The 21,991-nt window shown below is 44.0% G+C and overlaps 1 protein-coding gene across 2 annotated transcripts in view; it reads left to right on the plus strand.

The window, feature by feature from the left end:
* Cacna2d4 (calcium channel, voltage-dependent, alpha 2/delta subunit 4) overlaps positions 1-21,991 on the plus strand; it is a 115,884-nt gene that overhangs the window by 39,647 nt on the left and 54,246 nt on the right. Inside the window, exons 14-19 of one of the 2 annotated variants that reach the window (NM_001033382.3) lie at positions 892-969; positions 1,650-1,730; positions 2,019-2,093; positions 5,450-5,536; positions 6,009-6,080; positions 21,308-21,369. In NM_001033382.3, the coding sequence (NP_001028554.3) occupies positions 892-969; positions 1,650-1,730; positions 2,019-2,093; positions 5,450-5,536; positions 6,009-6,080; positions 21,308-21,369 (455 nt within the window). The remainder of the gene's footprint in view (positions 1-891; positions 970-1,649; positions 1,731-2,018; positions 2,094-5,449; positions 5,537-6,008; positions 6,081-21,307; positions 21,370-21,991) is intronic. The other variant, NM_001347427.2, reaches the window with a different exon arrangement.

The raw sequence follows: 21,991 nt of genomic DNA on the forward strand, positions 1-21,991 counted from the left end.
GCCTACAGGAGGTAGAAAAGGAGGCCCAGCCAAGGCTTGGCTGCAGCTCCCCTGAAGATGCTCCTCAAGCTTGGAGAGCCACAGCTCCTCGGGGTCCTACGAGTCTTGTGTAGCTGGGAAGATTGAACCTAGAATAAAGGAGATGCCAGTGCAGTCCATGCAGGGAGCACCTTGCTTCCCAGCTCCATGCTGAAACATTGGAGGAAGGGGAAGAGAACAGTCAAAGCTGCCACTGATCCAGGGAGGTCTAGTGTACACACAATGACCTCCAGGCGACCTGAGCAACAGGCATCTTGCATAGAGAGGTTGTTTCTGCTTGGCATCATTGTCATCTTCCTTCTAATAGAGGAACACCTGTAGGACCCTTCCGAGGCAGCAGGGGAGTCCCTTCCTGATCCTGAGTGGACAGAGCTCGGGGTCTGCCCCACGTGTGTTAGGGTGACCTGAGGCAGCCGATGCTCAGACACCCTGCCTTCAGGCCGTTGCTCCTAAACCACGTCTGTATGTCTGAGTGGCTGAAATGTCTTCCTTTCTGTTCCCTGGCCTGGGCCATGCAGTGCAACACCCTCAGGTCCACATCAGAGGCTTCTGAAAAAGCTGTGCTATGCTGTACTCTGTTTGCTGGGTTTGGGCTCATCCTTGGTCTGCCCAGATGAGACACACACTTGGCTCACACACTGCTTTTGCTGGGTGACATGAGCCTCACTAAACGCCTTTCCTCCCATCTCTCCCAGCCTTCCCCTGGCACTCTCACTAGCTCCCCTTAGCATCCCTGCCTCTCCTGCTGGTGAAGGGAGTGCTAAGTCTGGGTTCCCACACTGCTCTGAGTAACAAACCAGCAGATGCCTGAGCCCGCTCCTCCTCTGATCTCTGCCCTCTCCTCCCTGGCAGCTCTTCACATCAGAGGCACAGAGCCTGATGCTCCTCACCACAGTGGCCATGCCTGTCTTCAGCAAAAAGAATGAAACAGTAAGTGGCCCTTCCCTGGGCCGTGGCGTGGAGGGTAGAGTCCCGCCCACTGAGCTTCACAGCCAACTGCAAGAGTTGGATGCAGTTTCCCAAGCCCAATCCTGGGCCAGCTACAGAAGAACCTCCTGGCCAACTATGGGGCTGATGTCCCTTCTGTCCCCCAAGCTCCTACAGGCCTGTTGGGGGTGGGGCAGCCCCTGCTTTATTCTTGGGATAGAAAGCTATGGGGTCTTCTGCTAGCCTTCCAAGTTAATCACACTTAACTAGCCCAAGTGGATAGACTCTTGCTTGTAGGTGAAGGCCTCTAGTGAGAGGATTTCTAGAGCTTTTCATAGTCTATCTGGTGAGAAAACACTTCCCAATGGGTCCCTTGTGCTATAGAGTCCACATAAGTTATGGTCCTTTTATTTCATCCTCTGGCATGAATATTAATATTTCACTTAGCTTTGTGTTTCATTTAAATGTTACTACTTAAATATTAATACAGGGCATTAATCTTCCTAACAGCTGAGCTTGCCCCTGGGGCCCCATCTGACAGTCTACATTGTTATTTGGAGGAGCTCAGCCTACAGTCTAACTGCAAAGGAAGATCAGTAAACGCTCCCCTTTCCGGGCTCCAGGGAGGCCTAGAGTCTAGTCTGGCCATCCCAGTTTCCCTGACCTTGCACTGTCCCTTCTAGAGATCCCATGGCATTCTCCTGGGTGTAGTGGGCTCTGACGTGACCCTAAGAGAGCTCATGAAGCTGGCACCCCGATATAAGGTGAGCCTGAGGGGACCCCAGGGGGATGGTACCTAAGCCACAGCTCTCCATTGCTGTGACAAAAAAAAATCAGCTCAAAGAGAGGAGAGATTTCTTTGGGCTCACAGTTTCAGTTTCTTGGCTTCTGTCCATGGTTGCTTGACCAGAGAACGGTAGGTGGAAGCATGACCCTCCCTGGCTTACCATTATCCCTATTTAACACTTGCTGCTGTTTTCAACGATCCCTTCCCCTCCTCCCCTGCCTAGCCATCTAACACGTCTAATGCCCTCCAACCTTGACCTTGGCAGCTTGGGGTGCATGGCTATGCCTTCTTGAACACTAACAATGGCTACATCCTCTCTCATCCTGACCTCCGACCTTTGGTAAGTACAGCCTATGAGAATTGGGGACAGTTCACAAAAAATAAATAAATAAAGGCTAAAATTCCTCAGATCATACAAGAGGAAACTCGACGGTCATTCCTGTTTCCAAATGATTATCTAGGAGGATGCCTAAGGCAAAAAGCACAAGGAATGATTGATTGGTGAACAGACCAGAGAGCAGGTGATACAGGCTGGGCTTGTGAGAATGGTGTCCTGCAGAACAGCCCAGTTTCCATTACTGTAATAAAACATCTGTAACCGCAAGCTTATAAAGAAAGAACTATTTCAGTCCATAGCTGGTTAAGCCTAGTGCTTTATGCTCTGGTGGGGTGCATACAGCACAGCATGGGACAGAATGAACCTGTTGACCCCTGGAATACAGTGAGAAAGAGACTCCAGTTCTGTAACCCTCTCACTGGGCTTTTTATCTCCAAACATTCCAGCATTTTCCAGCAGTGTCACGCTGGAGCCCAGCCGTCCATAAAGAGGCCTCCGAGAGTTGTGTAAGAGGCAAACCATGAGGGAGAGATGGCTCAGCAGCTAAGAGCACCTGAGTTTAGTCCCCAGAACCCTCTTCAGCCAGCTCATAGCTCTCTTTAACTCCAGTCCCAGGGAATGGGATGCCTCTGGTCTCCACGGGCACCTGCGTCCACATGTACACACCCGCAGATACACACATACACTTAATTCGAAATCAAATAAATCCTTTAAGCTTGATCACTGCAGACATTTATCACAAACCCTCACTGCCTCGGTGACTCCATCCCTCCTACCATCTGACAGATGGAGCAGCAGAGCCCCAGAGGCCCAAGAAGGGAATGTGAACATTGAGTTCACAACAAAAATAGCAAGGCCCTCTCACAAGGGCAGTGAAGGCTCCCTGGGTGTGCCTTCGATGTCGCCTAGGACCCCTGTCCCCTTCTGACTCTGTCCAGGAGCTGTGGGTATTTTCACATGAGTTCTCCCAAGCACCTGGTGTCTGAATACTCTACATCCAGGGATTGGCCCTGTCCACAGGGGCAATAGCCACATTGCTGGTGTGAGGCTGAAGGGATAAGGGGGGAGTGTATCAGATGGCCTGGAGGCATCTTAAACCTACTGTCTTCTGACTTCTGAGGAACCCCAAGAGGCTTGGATAGCAGAATTGACAAAGGGGCTTCTCTGCCTCGGGAGTCATTTGGGGAGACCAGCTGAACTAAGTCTCATGGCAGTTAGCTCAAGTGGATACAGAATCTCCTAAGACATCTGACTGAACCACTCAAGGCAAGTGGTAGGGCTCAGATGGGAGACACATTGGTCCATCCCCACTCTCTTCCCAATTCAGACTCAACAGGGCATTTATCTAAACCCATAATGGACAGCCTTATACTAACAGGTTCTTGGACCAGTGCTATCAAGTGACTCACAGAGAGAGAACATGTAGGTTGATCCTAGAGTTGACATTTAGAATTAGGGGACATACAGCATTAAGGGACATACAGAATTAAGGGACATGAATCAGAAACCCATGTGCATGCATCCATCTCGGTAACTTACATGAATAATGCTTTCACTGGCCAGTTCATATTGGGGACCTACTGTGTGCCTGACATTATCGTGCTAGTAAGAGTGCTGTAATCAGAAGAACATATCTAATCAAAATCTAATGTGTGAAGACATGTAAACAAAATGAACTGCTTACCAAAGGACACAGTGGGGCTTACACTCGGTACTGCTTAAGGAAAGTATTATCAGGAAAGCAAATGGTGAAGTTACAGAAAGCAAAATAATAAAGAATATTCCTAACAGTAGAATAAGAAAGGTCAAGAGACATGCTGGGGGCCTAAAAACCTTTCTATGTCAGTGTCCCCAACCAAATGAAGTCATATGCTTATTCTGAGAGGCTTAGGATGGGCTATAATCTGTTAGGTGTAGCTGAGACAATGGCACTGGGCTGTTGCCAGAGAGACAGCTCAGGTAGAAGACAGGGCAGCACTAAGGACTCTGGACCTCTGGAAGGCTGAGAATAGAACATTGTGTGGGCCAGGAGTAAGGAGGTGCTCAGAGCAGGGACAGTGGAGTGACATCAATACTACAATCAGGAGAGAAGAAAACAAAACCCAAGTAAATGAAATAACCAGCAGAAATAAGATACATAATGATGGTGACTTCAACTCCCAAACATCTACCGGAGACCCATTTACAGAAGTAGATGGTGCTATTTTTAAGATGCTCTGGTGATAAACTCTCCTCTTTTATTGATGGCACTACTAAACTCAACCAGGGAAGTACCATGGGCGTAATTACAGATAACATGATGATATCTGTCAGGGAGAGAGAGTGAGAAAGAGCAAAAGAGGGAGAGAGGGAGAGAGGGAGGAAGAACAAGAGAATGATTCTGCTCGGAGAATTGGTTCAGGGATCTGTGTCAAATTTTGGAGACAGGTGGTTATTAAGCACTGCAGATCTGCGCTTGAATCTGACCAATTTAAATTAAAAAAGAAAACACTATCAAGATGAGCTGCTTCTGCAGATGCCTTGAAATCTGGAGGAGAAACTGATTGCTCATGAAGCATTCTAAAATGATCATCTGAGATTAACAAGATGAAATACATGAGAAATAGGTGGGCGCTCTGCAAACTGAACACCCACGCGTGGGAGAGCACCACGTGAGAACACCGAAGGGATTTGCCTGGCTTATGGCGCCATCTGGGCATCCAAGCTGGCCTGGCTGTCCGAGCAGCCGGCAGAAGCCCAGGCAGAGGCCACAGTGCTTCAGTTCAAACCACACCTCTCTCTTCTCCTGGCCGGACTCCATGAGCAATATTGATTTCTTCCCAGACAGCTCCATTTTCAGGGTGACATTGACAGAGCTGAGCCATCTTCAGAGAGAGAGCTGAGGTATCTTCAGACTGGAAATGTTTAGCTGGAGACAGTCAAGTCTTAGAAGTGACAAGATTGAGCATCTCAAGCCCTGTCAGGAGGAACACGTTCTAGGTGGCTCCAGATGAAAGCTGACAACAAGAAGTAAGTTAGGAGACAGATTTGAACTCCACAGGAGAGAGAACTTTCTAGTAATAAGACCTGTCCAAACTATGACAAGTTGTCTCTCAAAATAGGGAGGGAGATGCCTGACATGAGAAATGTGTACACATAAACACACACACACACACACACACACACACACCCCAGGAGGCTCAGAGGCCATCTGTGGCACACATTGGTCAAGCTTTGCACTGAGTGTAAGTTTGGTCTGGCTCATTGTGATTATGGGATGCTTTGATTTTATGAGGGTACTTGAAAGATTTTAAAGAAGAGGGAAGGGGAACAGGGTGCATGCTGACCCCACCTTTTCCATCCTGTCTGGCCCACTCCAGTACAGAGAAGGCAAGAAGCTGAGACCCAAACCCAACTACAACAGTGTGGACCTCTCAGAAGTGGAGTGGGAGGACCAAGCTGAAATTGTGAGTAAGAAGCTTTCCCTCATTTAGCCCTGTCACAGGTAGACGAGCACTGGGTGTCCTGGGAATGCCAAGGCCTCTGGGCGAGCAGCTGGGTTCTGTGCCTATGATCCTTTCAGCAACTGTGGATATTGAGCCATGACCCTGGTGTCACAGGTTACTGAGACAGGCTGGCCTATAAGCCCAGCATGGTTTCAGGGTTGTCAAGTTTAACGTCTAAGTCTCCATAGCGCATGCTAGAGGAGATTATGTCTCAGCAACACAACCCTATGTTCCAGAGCATCCATTCCTCAAAGCCCCGCCTCAGTGAGAGCCCACAACTGTGAGGCAGTGGCACCTGGACTCAGGTCCATCTTCCCTCCTAGAAGTCTGCTCAGAGGCAAAGGGAAGACCCAGTGTCCCAGGGATCCTAGGACATGGTCAGAGCCCAAATCCAGGTGAATAGGCACCAATCCCCTTTTCTTTCCTCTTAAAGCTGAGGACCGCCATGATCAATGGGGAAACCGGGTCTCACTCCATGGACGTGAAGGTGCCACTGGACAAAGGGGTAAGGAGCTAGTGACAGTGCCTGTGAGGTTCAATCGGGCAGCACTGAACCTGGACCTGGACTTCATTGTGGCTGGGGGGGGTGTGAAGAGAAAGGGAAAGCCGTGGGGTAGGAAGGGCTCTGTTGATCTCACGGATGCTCGTCTTTGGAGGCCGCTGGGTGTGGAGGTTGCCCAGATCATTGGCAGCTCTTCTTCCCTCTGCTGCCTGCTATTTGGCCCTTTGGTTGTTTATGACAGGAAGGGAGAAAGTGACAGTTAATTTTGCAAACTGCCAGAAGCTCTGCTAAAATGTGTCGCATGGGGAAAAGTTGGGAATGTTCACTCCTCCCTTAAGCTGATTTCCATCCAAACACTGAGGACAGAAACAAATTCCCTTACTACAGAGAAGCAAAACCGGAAACCCCCTGCTGCCTCTACAGACCTGTGTGTCATTAGAAAAGACCGTTTCATCTTCTCCCTCGAATGATTCTGACGCATCCTCTGAATTCACACGGCCCCCTGACATATTAACAAATGTCACCTCCTCCTGTACAGCCACCCCCACCGCCTCCTTCCTTACCCACCTGCCTCCGCTCAAAGAACACAGCATCTGTCTGCAGCAATTAGACCTGAGTTCTTGCCTTGTACACAGATCTCTGCAGAGGACAAACTGAGAGGCGCTGGCCAGTGTCCCTTCTACATAGGGTATTTGATCTCCACCAGGACTGCAGTGGGTCTTTCTGCCCCATCAGGCACAATGGGAATATCAGTAATGCCAGATCAACAGAGATAACTGTTATCAAGAGTCTTGGTCCCTTCTCTGTGTCTTCAACATGTCCTAAGACTCCTGCCGAGTCCCAGCTGCCAGGATATAGAACCTAGCATGAGAAACCTCATGTGCACATGGCCACTTAGCAACCAGAACAGCTGTGCTATGGCCATCACACTGGCACACACAGTGGGCGGAGTTTGCTCTCACCCTTGTCTCCCAGGACCAGGGTCCTCTCAAGGCATCTCCAATGCTCCTCAAAGTCACCAGGCAGAGTCCTAACCAGAACAGGAGTCTCAACTTGTACAGGAACTTCTTCCTGCCTGGGATATTTGCTCATTGCTGCTAATAAGCCATTGCGGTGTGTCAGGACTTCCTTAATCATGAGTGCATCAAAGAAGCAGGATGCTGGTGGCAATGGTAGCTTCAATGCTGGCTTCACAGCACACAGTTGCTTCATCTTCCTTCTGCTAATAGCACTGATAATGACAGTCTCAGAGGTGGGACTGTACACATGCCCATTTATTCAACCGACCTACAAGACAAGTTCCTGACTGTCCCCATCTTACATATGGAGACATTCAGAGAAGTCAGAAATGAGTCTAGGATCACAGCAAATCACAAATTCTAAACTTTGAGACCTGTATACTCACAGTGTCATTGTTTTTTTTTTCTTTTTCTATTCTTTTTGTTGTTGTTGTTGTTGTTTGTTTTGTGTGTGTGTGTGTGTTTGTTTGTTTTTGTTTTTGTTTCGAGACAGGGTTTCTCTATGTAGCCCTGGCTGACCTGGAACTCACTTTGTAGAGCAGGCTGACCTCGAACTCAGAAATTCGCCTGCCTCTGCCTCCCGAGTGCTGGAATTAAAGGCATGTGCCACCACACCCGGCTTCACAGTGCCATTCTTAAAGACTCCAAATTGTCTGGAAAAATATTTCTTTTCTTTATTAGATTAAATTATGAAGTAGCAGGTTTCCTTATGGCAGTTTCTTACATACTTACTTTTAATTAGCTCTCCCCAGTCACCCTCCCCAATCTTCTCATGCCCGGTCCTTGGTTCTCTTCCACATTTGCATTACATTTGTTCTATTACCCTCCCTACCTCTCTCCTTTAAGGTCTCCTTTTCCCTTTCATGTGCTCCTTTCTGGTTTCCTAGCCTCTACACACACTTGGAAATATATATATATATATATATATATATATATATATATATATACATATATATACATATATATACACACATATTTGTGCATGTATGTGTTATTATATATAATTATATGTTTTATATAATATATAGTTATGTGTATTATATAATATATACATATATATATACTTATTTATAATTAGAAGCTAGGACTCACATGTGATAGAAAACACACAGCGTTTTTCTTTCTGGGCCTGTCTATCACACTCAGTGCACTTTCCAGTTCCACCCTGCTCCTTTTTGGCTAGTTCCCTTCCACCCCCGAGACATTGCCCCCATCTGCTTCCTGTCACATGTATTCCCTGACCTTCTTTTCTCCCCTCCTCTACCATGTTACCCGGCCCTTCAGGATTCCCTTTAAAGTTTCATGACCTTTGCACATGGATACCTAAATACTCACGTTTATACGGACGCCCACCCATATGTCATTTTAAATCTAGATCTCACATACGGGTGAACACATGGAGTGTTAGTCTGGCTTATTTCACTTAACACAGTGATCTCCACTTCCATCCATTCTCCTGCAAAAGTTCTGATTTCACTTTTCTTTAGGGAATTCTAAAACTCCTGTGTGTGTGTGTGTGTGTGTGTGTGTGTGTGTGTGTGTGTGTGTGTGTGTGACTTTGTGGCTTCTGTTTTGAAATCTGTTGATGGGCATCTGTAGTGACAAGTTTTGAGAATTCTGGTCTGGGATTTGGGTTTCTTTAAAAAGATTATAAGAATATGTTTTCGTTTTAATCCCGGTGTGGGATATGGAGCTGCTTTGTAGCAGCTGATTGTGATTTGCCTCGTGCTGTAACAGAGGTGTGGTTTTGCCAGCTGCAGAGAGTTTCTGTTTGGAATTCTGAGAATCTTTCAGAGGGTATATAAATGCTAGAGCCCCAATAGGTGGGGTTAGTGGTTGATGTTCGTTCAGGAGTGTTGGTTGTGGTTTGTTAGTTGTGCTCAAAGAAGAACTATGTCTCTATCTCTCCCTCTATCCTGTTTCTCTCCTATCTAGTGTTAGGGGGTGGAATGGGGGGATAAAGGGTGGGGAAAAGAACCCACAAAGTAGCAAAGACCAGCGGCAGACATCTAGGCTGTTCATTTCTTAGCTATGTGAACAGAACAGTGATAAACAAGGAAGGACGAGGCCCATGTGGTATGTTGACTTAGATTCCTTCAGGCACACACCCAAGGGTGATATGACTGGGTCACATAGCAGTCTGTGCTTTGAGAAACTGCCATACTGATCTCCATAGTGACTAGACAAGTCTACATCTCCACCGGCACTGTATAACGGTTCAGTGTTTGGTTCTGTGGTTCTTTACGTGGTCAAGAAATTAACTTGTTTCCACTCTGTAGGCTGTCTCTTCCTGCTAGAGACAGCTTCCTTTGCTTTCACAAGGCTTTTTACCCATGTGACCCCGTTTGTCACTTCTTAGGATGCTGTGCCACTGGGGTCCTTTTCAGAAAGTCCTTCCTATGTCTGTATCCTGATGTTTTCCCCTGTTTCTTCCAGCAGCTTCTAAGTTTTAGATGCTATATAAAAGGCCTTGATTTGTTTTTAATTGACTATTGAGCCAGGTCAGCTACATGAACCTGATTCTATTAACTTACATATAGAAACCCAGTTTTCCCTGGCAGCTGTGTTGAAGTCTTCCTTCTCCCCAATGTATAGTTTTATGCCTTTGTCAGACATTAGGTGGCTGTATGGATTGGTCTTTAGATTCTCTATACTGTTCCACTGACATGTCAGAAGTTCCCTCCGTTTCTGAGCAGCTTTGGTCTTGGCTCTTCTTTGAGGGTTAGGTAAGTCTTGGGTGGTGAATCCATCTGTCTTGGGCTTTTCTTTGTGGGGAGACTTTCTGTACAACTTCACTCTCACTGATAACTGCAAATATATTTAAGTTGTTTCTATCCTGCGGACTTAAATTTGATTGATCATGCGTGTACAAAATGTATCCCTTTCCACTAAATTTTCTAGTTTACATTTTCTTTTTTTAGAATATGAATTTTCAAAATATTCCTTAATGGTCCTCTGGATTTCCTTGAACTCTGTAGTAACTTCTGCTTTTTATCTAATTTTATTAATCTGGGTCTTTCTTTTACTTGTTTTGGCTAAAGGCTTATCTTATTTATTTTTTTCAAAATACCAAGTTTATTAAGTCTATACATTATTTTTTAATTTCATTTATTTTTGTCCTTGTCTTTATTATGTCTTGCCATCTACTGCGTTTGGTCTAGATTCATTTTGTTGTTCTAAGACTTGAGGTACATCATTAGGTTATTTATTTTTAATCTTTCTGGCTTTTAAAATACATTTATTTATTTATTATGTGTATATTTGTTTATTTAGTATGTGCATGTGTGTGGTACGTGCACACACACACACATACCCATGGTTTGCCTGTAGGGATCAGAGACAGCTTGTGGTGTTGGAGTTCTCGCCTTTCACCATGTGATTCAAGGAATGAAACTCAGGTCATCAGCCTTAGCAGCGAACAGCTCTACCCCTTGAGTGATCTCAGTAGCACTTTCCTTATTTTTTAGTGTAAGAACACATAGCTGTAAACTTTCCACTTACAACTGCTTTATCTGTATCCCAGAAGTTCTGGTAAGATATGCTTGTATTCATTTGATTCTAGAAATTTTTTTTATTTCCTCCTTGCTTTCTTTAATGACTCTGTATTCATACAAGAATATGTTGTCCAAGACTTGGGCATTGGTTGATTGATTGAGTATGTTTTCCTATGGGTGCACACATGCCATGACATGTGCACAGAAGTCAGAGAACAGCTTGCAGGGGTTCATTCTCTTCCTATCATGTGGCTTTTGGAGACTGAAGTCAGGCCGTCTGTCTCAGTGACAAGCTCCCTTTCTCCCTGAGCCATCTCACTAGCCCTGAACAATGTGGTTTATGAAAGAGCAGTGGTACTTGGGGAAAAAAAATCAGGTAGTCAACTTCAAAAGTCCTAAACTCAAGCAATAGCACAATCTACTGGAATCCCCAGGATGAAGCCAGAGTAGCCCTGAAAAGAAAGGTTATAGCACCAAGTGCTCTCATTGAAAAATCAGAAAGATAGCAAGTAGATTGACTAAAGATGCATCTTATGGCTACAAAAACATCAGACAAGTCTAGCCAAACCCAGTTGAGGGCAAGAAACAATAAAGATTGTGACAGAAATGAGTAAAATAAAGACAGTAAGAACAACACTTTGAATCTGTAAAATGAAGAGTTGTTTCCTTGAGAAAGTTGACAAAACCCCTAGCCAAGCTTTAAAAAAAAAAGGAAACAGACAGGCAGAGTGACAGAGAGAGCAGGGAGAGAGAAATGAATAAAAGTAGACATGTCACTGTGGAGTCCACTGAAATCTAGACGATCGTTAGGGTATACTTAGCAAACTTGCATTACAAAAAGCTGGAAAAGAAATAGATGAATTTCTACTAAATTACAGCTGACCTACTTAAAGTAAATTCAGAGATTATAAACAATTCAATCCATAACAAGCAAGGAGTTTAAAGTGGTAATGAAAAGTCTCCCCAAACATTTGGCTAAGTGGACATGGTATGGCTGTTGAACTGTCCTTTAAATATTTATGATTCTACCCATAGATTAGTGGTGCTCTCTCCTTTTTGGTAAGCAAAACCCATTTTTGCAATGGGCAACAATTATAGCAGAGACTCATAACTAACCCAAGTGCTGAGAATGAGTGGCTGTTGAGTGGCCCTAAATGGGACATCGATATAACTACCTTCAAGCTTCAAAAAATATCCTAGAAAAGGGGGTGGAAGGATGCAGGCACCAGAGGAAAGGAGGGGAGTCATGTTGTGAAATGCTGTCTCCCAGACATGACACAACTGCTCTACCAGGAATCCCTAACAGCTCCAAACATTACAGTCAACATTACATCAGAAATACAGGAGGGGCTTATGAGGTCTACCTCTCACCAAGGAGTTAAGGGCATAGGAGCTGGAGGAGGAAGACCACGCTTTTTGCACATGTGTTGCTGAATTCATAGAACTTTTAAGGAAGCTCTCACACAGATACTCCTTAAACTGTTCTACAACATTGAAATGGAAGGAACACTACTAAACACATCCCATGAAATCAGATACCAAAAATGAAATTAAACCACAGAGCAACACATATGCAAAAATTCTCAACAAAATGCCAACAAACCAAATTCAGGAACACATTAAGGTCACAGACTGCATCAAAGTTGCTTTCATCCTAGGAATGCAAAGCTGGTTCAACATACATAAATCAATAAATGTGGTAATGATCAGCAATATGTGCCAACAGCACCATACAAATGAGCTTAAGGATAGAACTTACATAACCACCTAGATGGATGCAGGAATGCAGCTTCATAATAAAGGAGCCTGTGATGGTTTGAATGAGCATGGCCCCACGGGTTCTTCTTGGTCCCCAGTTAGTGGAACTGTTTGGAAAGGAATGGGAGATGTGTCCTTGTTGGAGTACGTATGTCTCTCAGAGTGGGCTCTGAGGTTTCAAACCCCCACACCAAGCCCAGTCTCTCTCTCTCTCTCTCTCTCTCTCTCTCTCTCTCTCTCTCTCTCTCTCTCTCTCTCTCCTGCCTGTGGGTCAAGATGCAGCTCTTAGCTACTGCTCCAGCACCATCCCTGTCTGTCTGTGTGCTCCCACACTCCCGTGATGACAATGGACCAACCCTCTGAAGCTGCAAGCAAGCCTCCAGTGCTTTCTTTTATATGAGTTTCCTTGGTCATGGTGTCTCTTCACAGCAATAGAACAGTGAGTAAGACAGTCCTGAAGACCCAGGGATAGATGGAGTACTTCCAAACAATAGAGGTCAAATATGACAAACCTTTAACCGACGGTATACTAAATGGGTGGAAGCTGAGGTTCTTCCCTCTGAATTCTGAAATGAAACAAGGTTATCAAGCTCCTGGCCCCTATCCAGTACAGTCCTCAACATTTCAGAACGATACGACATGAGAAAGATAAAAGGGATAAAAATAAGAAAGAATTCAAATTATCTCTGTATGCAGACAGCGTAATTGCATACTTAATAGACACTATAGATGCCACCAGAAGATTCCTCGATCTAATAAACACTTTCATTAAAGTTCCAGGGTGCAAATTCAACATACAAAAATCGGTAGCTTTCTTAAATGCCAGCAACAAACTTGGTGAGAAAGAAGTTAAGGAAAAAACATCCCTGAAAGTGGGGAGGTCTGGTGAGATGGGGGTGTGCGTGGGGACATCTTCTTGGCGACTGGGGTAAGAGGTGTGGGATGTGGAACAGTTGGAGGGTGGACTGGGAGAGATATAAAGTCTGTATTGTAAAAAAAATTAAAGAGTGAATAAATAAAAAAGGAAATTATATATAAATAAAGGAGAGACAAACAGGAAAAAAGAAAAGAAAAAAAATCCCCTTCACAGTGTTTTCTGAAATGTAATTAGGTACCTAGGAATAAACCTAGCCTAAGAACTGAAGGGCCTATGCAGTGTAAGCTTTAAGGCACTGAAAAGAGAAATTGAAGACAATGGTGGGTTGTGGAAAGAACTTCCACACTTATGGACCAACAGAACTGATATTATGAACATGGCTGTGCCACCAAAAGTAGTATACAGACCCACTGCAATAGTAAAATTCTAATAACAGTTTCATAAAACTAGGGGGAAAATTCAAATTTTGTATGGAAACAAACACACACAAGCAAAAAGCCATGTGTAGCCGAAGCCATCCTAGGTGGAAAGGATGCTTATGAATATCACAGTCTCTTACTTCAAATGACACCATAGCCATAGTGACAAGACAGCATGGTAATGCCACCAAAACAGACATATTTACCAAGCAGAGAGAGGACCCATGAGTAAGCTCACACAGAAATATTTGACAAAGGTGTCAGAAACATCCACTGGGGCGGGTGGGGGAAAGACAGCCTATGCAACAAGTGATTTGGCAAAACTGGATATCCACCTGAAAAGGAATAAAATGTGTTCATATCTTTTATATTGCACAAAAGTCAATTCAAAAATAGGTAAACTATATTAATTTCTATCTTAAACACTAAAATTGCATGGCATCAGAAAAGTGTCCATGCTCCTGTAAACAAACCCTAATGAAACCAATTCTGTCACCCCCACCAAAGAAGACAGGAAAGGGGACAGGAGATAATTGGGAGAAGGGGGGGGGAAATAAAGAGGCATGGGAGGGGGCAGGCAACAGTGGGTGTCCTGGTTACTCTATTCCTGGGACCAAGGCAGCTTGTGAAAAGGAAGAATTTAATCGTCTGACAGTTCTCAGTTGGACCCATGATGGCAGAGCAAAGGCATGATCAAAAGTGGCTGGAGTCAGAGCTCAATTTCAATCCACAAGCAGAAGGGAGAGAGGGGAGGCTGGCAATGGCCTGAGTCTTTTGAAATCTTCAAATCAATCTCCCAGAGATACACATCCAACAAGGCCATGCCCCCCAGATCCTTCCCAAACAATTCCCACTGAGGACCATGTATTCAAACATATGCACCTGTGGGGGCCGTTCTCACTCAGACTGCCATGGTGAGTGATGGGTGATCATGACTAAAGTGCATTATGAAAATGTCATAAGGAAACATACTATAGTATAAATCAATATGTGCCAATAAAATAGTGGAAAAGAAATTTGAGCAAATAATAAAAGTCCCCATATACCACCCCCAGCCCCAAAAGACACCGGCATAGCAAGAACTTTCTTTTTGTCCTTTTGTTTTGTTTTGTTTTGTTTTGTTTTGTTTTGTTTTGTTTTGTTTTGTTGAGATAGACTCTCTCCATGTAGTTATGGCTGTCCTGGAGCTTGTTATATACACCAGGGTCAACCTTGAACTCAGAGATCCACGTGATTCTGCCCGCCCAGTGCTGAGATTTTAAAGTGTGCCCCACCATGCCCTGCTGGCAAGAACTTTCTAAACAGGAGCCAATAGCACAGGAATCGCCCCAAGAATTGACTACTAGGGCTATATGAGAAGCTTCTGCAAAACGAAGGAAACTTAAACAGAGTGAACAGATGTCTAGAGGATGGAGAATGTTTGAACTGTGCCTCAGAGAGGTGATTAATAACTAGAATACATTAAAAACTGAAAAAAATAAAACACCAACAGAACAAAACTACCAATCAACACGTCTGTGAAATGAATAGATGAGTCTCGAGAGAACACAATACACAGTTCCCTGTTGCATGGCAGAGTAAAGTTTCAATGTCTGTGTGTATTGTGTTTTTACCAGCCAGAGGACTAGGAGAGATGTGTACAGGGGTGAAAGGAAATGTGTAATAGAACGTGTGTGGCATGAACGCAGGTAAGAGGGTACCAGGAGTGGGAAGGCACAAGAGGAGAAGGAGGGATGACAGAAGTTTACAGCTAGGCATGGTGGCGCATGCCTTTAGTCCCAGCACTTGGGAGGCAGAGGCAGGTGGATCTGTATGAGTTCTAGGCCAGCCTAATCTACATCAGGGGTTCCAATCAGCCAGGGCATACTTTACATGCTAATTAAAATTTAAAAATTTAAACTTGGAAAAGTGATTTATTGCTTTATTTATATAATATATAAAATTATATATAAAATTGCTTTAGGCTTTTGCTGTTGAACTCTAGCTTTATTGTGCTGTGATGAGAAAATATAAATGATTGTTTAGATTCCTTTATAATTGCTGAGATCTGATTTTTTACCTTGAATGTAATATATTTTAAAGAAGGTTCCATGGGCTGTGGAAAGGGATATGTATTCTATATCTATTGGAGAGAATATTCTGTGTATACATATACTAAGTACATTTGATTTGTAGTGTAATTTAATTCTTGAGTTTTCTTTGTTGATTTTGAGTTTTGGGTGACCTAGCTAGAAATTAGAGCGGGGTATTAAAATCACCAATTATGATTTTATTAATCATTATCTGACCTTTTAGGTCCATTAGTGATCATTTTGTGAAATTAAAAGTCCCTGTTTGAGGGGTGTGTGTGTGTGTGTGTGTGTGTGTGTGTGTGTGTGTGTGTGTGTGTAAAATGAGTGAGGAAATGGAACAAGTCTATGTGTCTACCAACAGATGAATGGATAATGAAAATACTGTAATATACAAAATGGAATTTCATCCATCTTTGTGAAGAATTGTTCCTTGCTAATATATAGAAGACGTCTCTATCTTTTTAGACTAAGTTTGCTTTGAAGTCTACAACAGATATCAGAACTGTGACAGTTTGGTATGGGTTTCCATTCACTTGGCAGATTTTTTTTTCCCATCCTTTAACTTTAACTCTGTCTTTGTCAGTCTCTTGGAGACAACAGAAAGACAGATCTAGATTTTTAGTCCACTCAGCAGTCTGGGTTTTGGTTGGTTAGTTGGTTGGTTGGTTGGTTGGTTGGTTGGTTGATTTTTCAAGACACAGTTTCTCTGTGTAACAACCCTGGCTATCACGGAATTTACTCTGTAGATCAGGCTGACCTCAAATTCACAGAGATCTGCCTGCCTCTATCTCCTGAGCACTGAGGTTAAAGGTGTGAACCATCATAGCTAGCTAAGCCATCTAGGTTTGGTTTTGTTGGTGGTGGTTTTTTGTTTTGTTTTGTTTTTATATTTTCTTTGTTTTATTGCTAGTCAAGGACAGTCACATTTAAGGCTATTATTGAGAGGTGTTTACTGATTCCTGTAATCTTTGCAGATTATTTTTCTTGTTGGCTGAATTGTCTTTGTTTTCAACCCTATTAGTGTATTAGGAGTTTGCTGGTTTGCTGTGTTGGACATGTGGGTTTCTTCCTGATTCTTCATTTATCTATTTCTTTCCTTTTTTAAAGATTTATTTATTTATTATATGTAAGTACACTGTAGCTGTCTTCAGACACACCAGAAGAGGGTGTCAGATCTCATTACGGGTGGTTGTGAGCCACCATATGTTTGCTCGGATTTGAACTCAGGACCTTTTAGAAGAGCAGTCAGTGCTCTTAACCACTGAGCCATCACTCCAGCCTATTTCTCTCATAAAACATCCTTTAATATGTTCTCATGACTGAAACAGTCTCTCCACTTCCTCTGTCTATAGTATTCTTTTAAGTGTCTCCTGCATTGTTGTCTTGCTGGCATCAACTGCTCAAGTTTGTGTTTGTGATGTCCTTATCTCTCCACCAAATTTTTCAAGATATCTATGCTAGACACAGCTGGCTTAGTAGGCAGTTACTTACCTCAGGGCTTGAAGTACATTATTCCATCCTTTCCTGGCGTTGAGTTCTGCTAACAAGATGTCTGAAGTTATTCCGATGTGTCTCTCTTTGTTGAAGTGTTGGATTGTTTTCTCTCACTGCTTTTTTAAATTTTATTTTTAATTATGTGTATGTGTACAGGTAGATACACAGAAGTGTATGTGTCCTAGAAAAACCCAAAAGAGAGTTTGGGATCCCCTGGAACTGGAGTTACAGAGATTGTGAGCCACCACGTGAATAATGGGAATCAAACCCAAGCCCTCTGCAAGAGCAGTAAGGGTTCTCGAGCACAGAGCCACCTCTCTGCCCTCCTCTCATAGGCTGCAACACTGTTTCTCTTGCTTTGCACTTTTGACTTCCTGTCTGTCATATGTCATGGTGAGGAGCTTCTTTGGCTATGCCTATTGTATTTATGTGTCTGTGTCTTTCTCTAAATCTGGAGGGTGTCTGCTATAATTCATTGTATATATTTTCTCTGCCTTTAGTGTGTACTCTCAGCTCTTTTTGGGGAGGGGGGTTGTTTGTTTGTTTGTTTTTGAGACAGGGTTTCTCTGTATAGCCCTGGCTGTCCTGGAACTCACTTTGTAGACCAGGCTGGCCTCGAACTCAGAAATCTGCCTGCCTCTGCCTCCCAAGTGCTGGGATTATAGGCGTGTACCATCACACCCGGCTTTACTCTCAGCTCTTTATTCCCATAGAGATTCATAGGTTTGGTTTCCAGATATATATATATGTGTGTGTGTGTGTGTGTGTGTGTGTGTGTGTGTGTGTGTGTGTGTATGTGTGTTTATATGTATATGTATATGTATGTATGTGTGTGTGTGTGTATATATATCCCAGAGTTCTTAGAAGTTGTGACCGTATTCATTTCTGTTCTTACTGATGTTGGAATGTGGTATTCTATGTGATCTATTGGTAATGTTTTTCCACTGTGTTTTTTATTTGATTCATTCCATTTTTAGTTTCTAAAACTCCATCTCTCCATTCTCTCTTATCTTTCCCCTACCCTCACCAACATCCTTCCCCCACCGTATCCCCCTCACCTCGCCCACCAAGTCTCCCATCTGCTGACCCCACTTAGCCCCCCATTCCACTTTCATGGCTTTTGCTTTACTTTTGTTTTTGCTTTGTGACCCACCCCATTTATCCAGGGTCACTCATGTGGGCATAGATGCAAACCTATCCACTGTGGCATGAGTGACTTACTCCCCCCCCCCCTTTTCTTCGGTTTGTCTTTTTTTTTTTTTTTTTAGACAGGGTTTCTCTGTGTAGCCCTGGCTGTCCTGGAACTCACTCTGTAGACCAGGCTGGCCTCAAACTCAGAAATCCACCTGATTCTGCCTCCCAAGTGCTGGGATTAAAGGCGTGCGCCACCAACGCTCTAGTGGCTACATCACCAAAGAATTGTCTGCTCCCAGGAGCCGCAGAGCTGCTGTTCTCCTGGGTGGGATGAGGACACATGAGCCCATTCCCCTCCTCCTCTGTGAATGCTTGAGTCTAGTCTTGTGCCTGCTTCACGTAGGAAACTGCAGCTTCTATGAGCACCAGAGTGTGTCATGTTCTATGTTTTTTAACCTTTAGCCAAGTGTGGAAGAGCTGAGTGTTCCACTGTTGTCCAGGTTGTGGGACCATCTGGGAATACGAGTGTGGAGGTCAAGTTGAAACAGTCTGTGAGGCTGGGCCTGAGCACCTGTGGGTAATTGTTTGGGATTTTTCCTGGATGCAGGTTCTAAGGGAACACCTGGGTGTTAGGGGCAGAAGATATAAGGAGTTTGGAGGTGGTTGTTGTTTTTGAGACAGGGTTTCTCTGTGTAGCCCTGACCTATAGTTCACTCTGTAGACCAGGCTGGCCTTGAACTGAGAGATCCGCCTGCTTCTGCCTCCTGAGTGCTGGGATTAAAGCTGTGTGACATCACTGCCCAACTTCCAAAATTGTTTTTATTGATGCTTTAGTCTTATTGCTGGTTATGGATCTGCTGAAATTATTTATTGGTTTAATTTTGGTTGGTCATGTGCATCTAGAAACTAGCCCACTTATTTTAGATTTTCCAATTGGCTAGAATATATGGGTTTTTAAATTTTTATTTTTTTATTTTATGTATATGAGTACACTGTCACTGTCTTCAGATGCACACTAGAAGAGGGCATCAGATCCCATTACAGATGGTTGTGAGCCACCATGTGGTTGCTGGGAATTGAACTCAGGGCTTCTGGGAGAGCAGCCAGTGCTCCTAACCACTGAGCCATCTCTCCAGCCCTGGAATATATGGTTGTTGTTTTTTTTTTTTTTTTAAGGTGTATTCTTAGGATTTTCTGAATTCCATTGGTATCTGTTGTGTCTCACCTCTCATCTCTAATTTTACTAATGTGGGGCATTCTCTTTCTCTTTCTTTTTTTTGGGGGGGGGATAATTTGGCTGAGGGCTTATCTGTCTTGTTTCTCTTTTCAATGAACCAACTCTTGATTTCATCCATACCTTGGTTTGTTTTTGTTCTTTCTGAAACAGAGTTTCATTACTTTCCACCCTGATCTTAATTCTTTCCCCCCATCTATTGCCTTGGAGTTTGGTTTGTTCTTGGTTTTCCAAGTCCTTCAAGTACATCATTAAGTTATTTGAGTCCTCTATTTTTTATGCAGTTACTCAGCGTAAACTTTGCCTTTAAGACGGTCTTCCTTGTGTCCCATGGCCTTTGGTATGTGTGCTTTCCTTCTTACCCCATCCTAGAATTTTTTACTTATTTGATTTCTTCAGTAATCTCTTCATCATTCAATAGTGTTTTGTTTCATACCCATGAGTTTCTGTACTTTCTACACGTTCTAATGTTATTGATATTTATTTTATTGTGGTCACATACCCTATAAGATGTTATTTCAGTTTTCCTGTATTTGTTGATACTTGCTTTGTTCTAATATGTAATCTGTCCTTGAGACTGCTTCGTGAACTGGCGAGAATGTGTATTCTTTAGTGTTAACATGTCTAGGTCCATTTGGCTTATGATGTTATTTAACTCCAGAGGTTTCTCTGATTAGTTTTTTCCCTAGATGACCTATCTATTGGTGAGAATGGGGCATTGAAACCACCCACCATCACTGTGTTGTGGCTAACCTGTCCTGTGGTTGGTCCCTGATCTGAGACCACCAGGCCAGCTTAGTTTTTAACATTGATTTACAATCAAGATGGCCTCTGGCCTGCTGCCTGCGAGCCATATACAAGGACCAAATGGAACTTCTCCCTGTCACCTACCCATCCACTGGAGGAAGCACTGTCTCACCAAAGTCCACATATGGGCTTGCTGTGGGGGCTGTGGGCTCACGGTGGGGGGAGCTGTTGGCTCACTGGGGGGCTGTGGGCTCACTGGAGGGGGCTGTGGGCTCACTGGGAGGCTATGGGCATGCTTGAGAGCAAGATTACCATTTTTGCTGAGGCTGACCCTTCCAGGCTGTGGTTTCTATTTCCCTGCCCCACCCCCACCCCCATGAAACTAAGTCCTGACTTCTCCATGTTCTCCTCTCTTCTTTGATACCCTTTCACTTCCTCTATAAATTACTGAAGCTATCTCTCTCTCTCTATCTATCTCTCTCTCACTCTTTAGAGTAGTCTATTTTTTTTTTCTAGCAGTTTTTCGAGATGTTAAGGAGGTAGGATCAGGGGAGAGAAGTGTCCCACTTTCCCTGGGAAGATGTTAGCCAAATATACACATCCCAGCTTTTGATATTTCCAGCCCCAGTGTCACCTGACTGTTCCAAAGGAAGCCTAGGCTTGTGCTACCTGCAGAGTCCAACATGGCAGCCACACAGGCAATCTAAGTTACATTGATGTTGGCTAAAATTAACTAAGGTGTTTCAAGTGCCGAGCTGGCCACATGGGCTAGGCAAGCCTACACCTTAAAGAGAGCATCCAAAAAGTCAGTGTGCTGACCTATGAGCTGTTTCTGTCCATAAAAGGGGCTGTGGTGGTTGATTAGAAGAGGTGAGGAGGGAGGGAGGCACAGAGCGATGACAAGCAGACACAGGTGTGGCCCGAGGGCGGGCAGCCAGCACCACGCTGTCACCTAGCTGGGACGCTTTTCTTTTTCTTTCAGAAGCGAGTTCTATTCCTGACCAATGACTACTTCTTCACAGACATCAGTGACACACCTTTCAGGTGAGGGTATGATGTCACAAGCCAGGGGTTCGAGATGGAGCACAAATAACCACCAGCTCAAAATAGGACTTTCGGATTTGAGAGTGGAGTTAGCAGTTTTGTCCTATTAGCAAAAGATTCTGGTCAGCTAGCATTCAGGAAATGAGAGCTGCTGTGCCTAAATGTCTGATTCTGCAGCCAGTTTCCTAGCTCGAATCCCAGCTGCACCACTAACAGACTTTGGGACCTGAGTCAAGGCACTCTGTGTGCCTCAAATGCACCTATAGTGTGAATGGTGACAATAGCACTTCTTGGCTATGTTGGTGACTTGACACAGTCTGTGTAGATGTTGAGACAGAATAGTAGGATAATAAGATCCAAGTCAAATCACTCTAAGCTTCCTTCCCTCGTTTCCCAATAGAGTTCAGACTCCTTGCTCAGACAGCCTGCTAGAGTACCTGAGAACTTCTCAAGACTGCTAGCTAACTCCCCAGCCCATGCAAACCAACTGCATCAGAGCTGTGAGGCAGAGCCCGGGCACCACATCTTTTAATGTTCCCCAGATTCAAATCTAATGTGCTACCAAGAGATAGGGTGCAGTAGGAAAGAAACCTAGGGGGATCACGAGACCCCTGAATGTTTT

This window comes from Mus musculus, chromosome 6 (genome assembly GCF_000001635.26).
Source record: "Mus musculus strain C57BL/6J chromosome 6, GRCm38.p6 C57BL/6J".
NCBI lineage: Eukaryota > Metazoa > Chordata > Mammalia > Rodentia > Muridae > Mus > Mus musculus.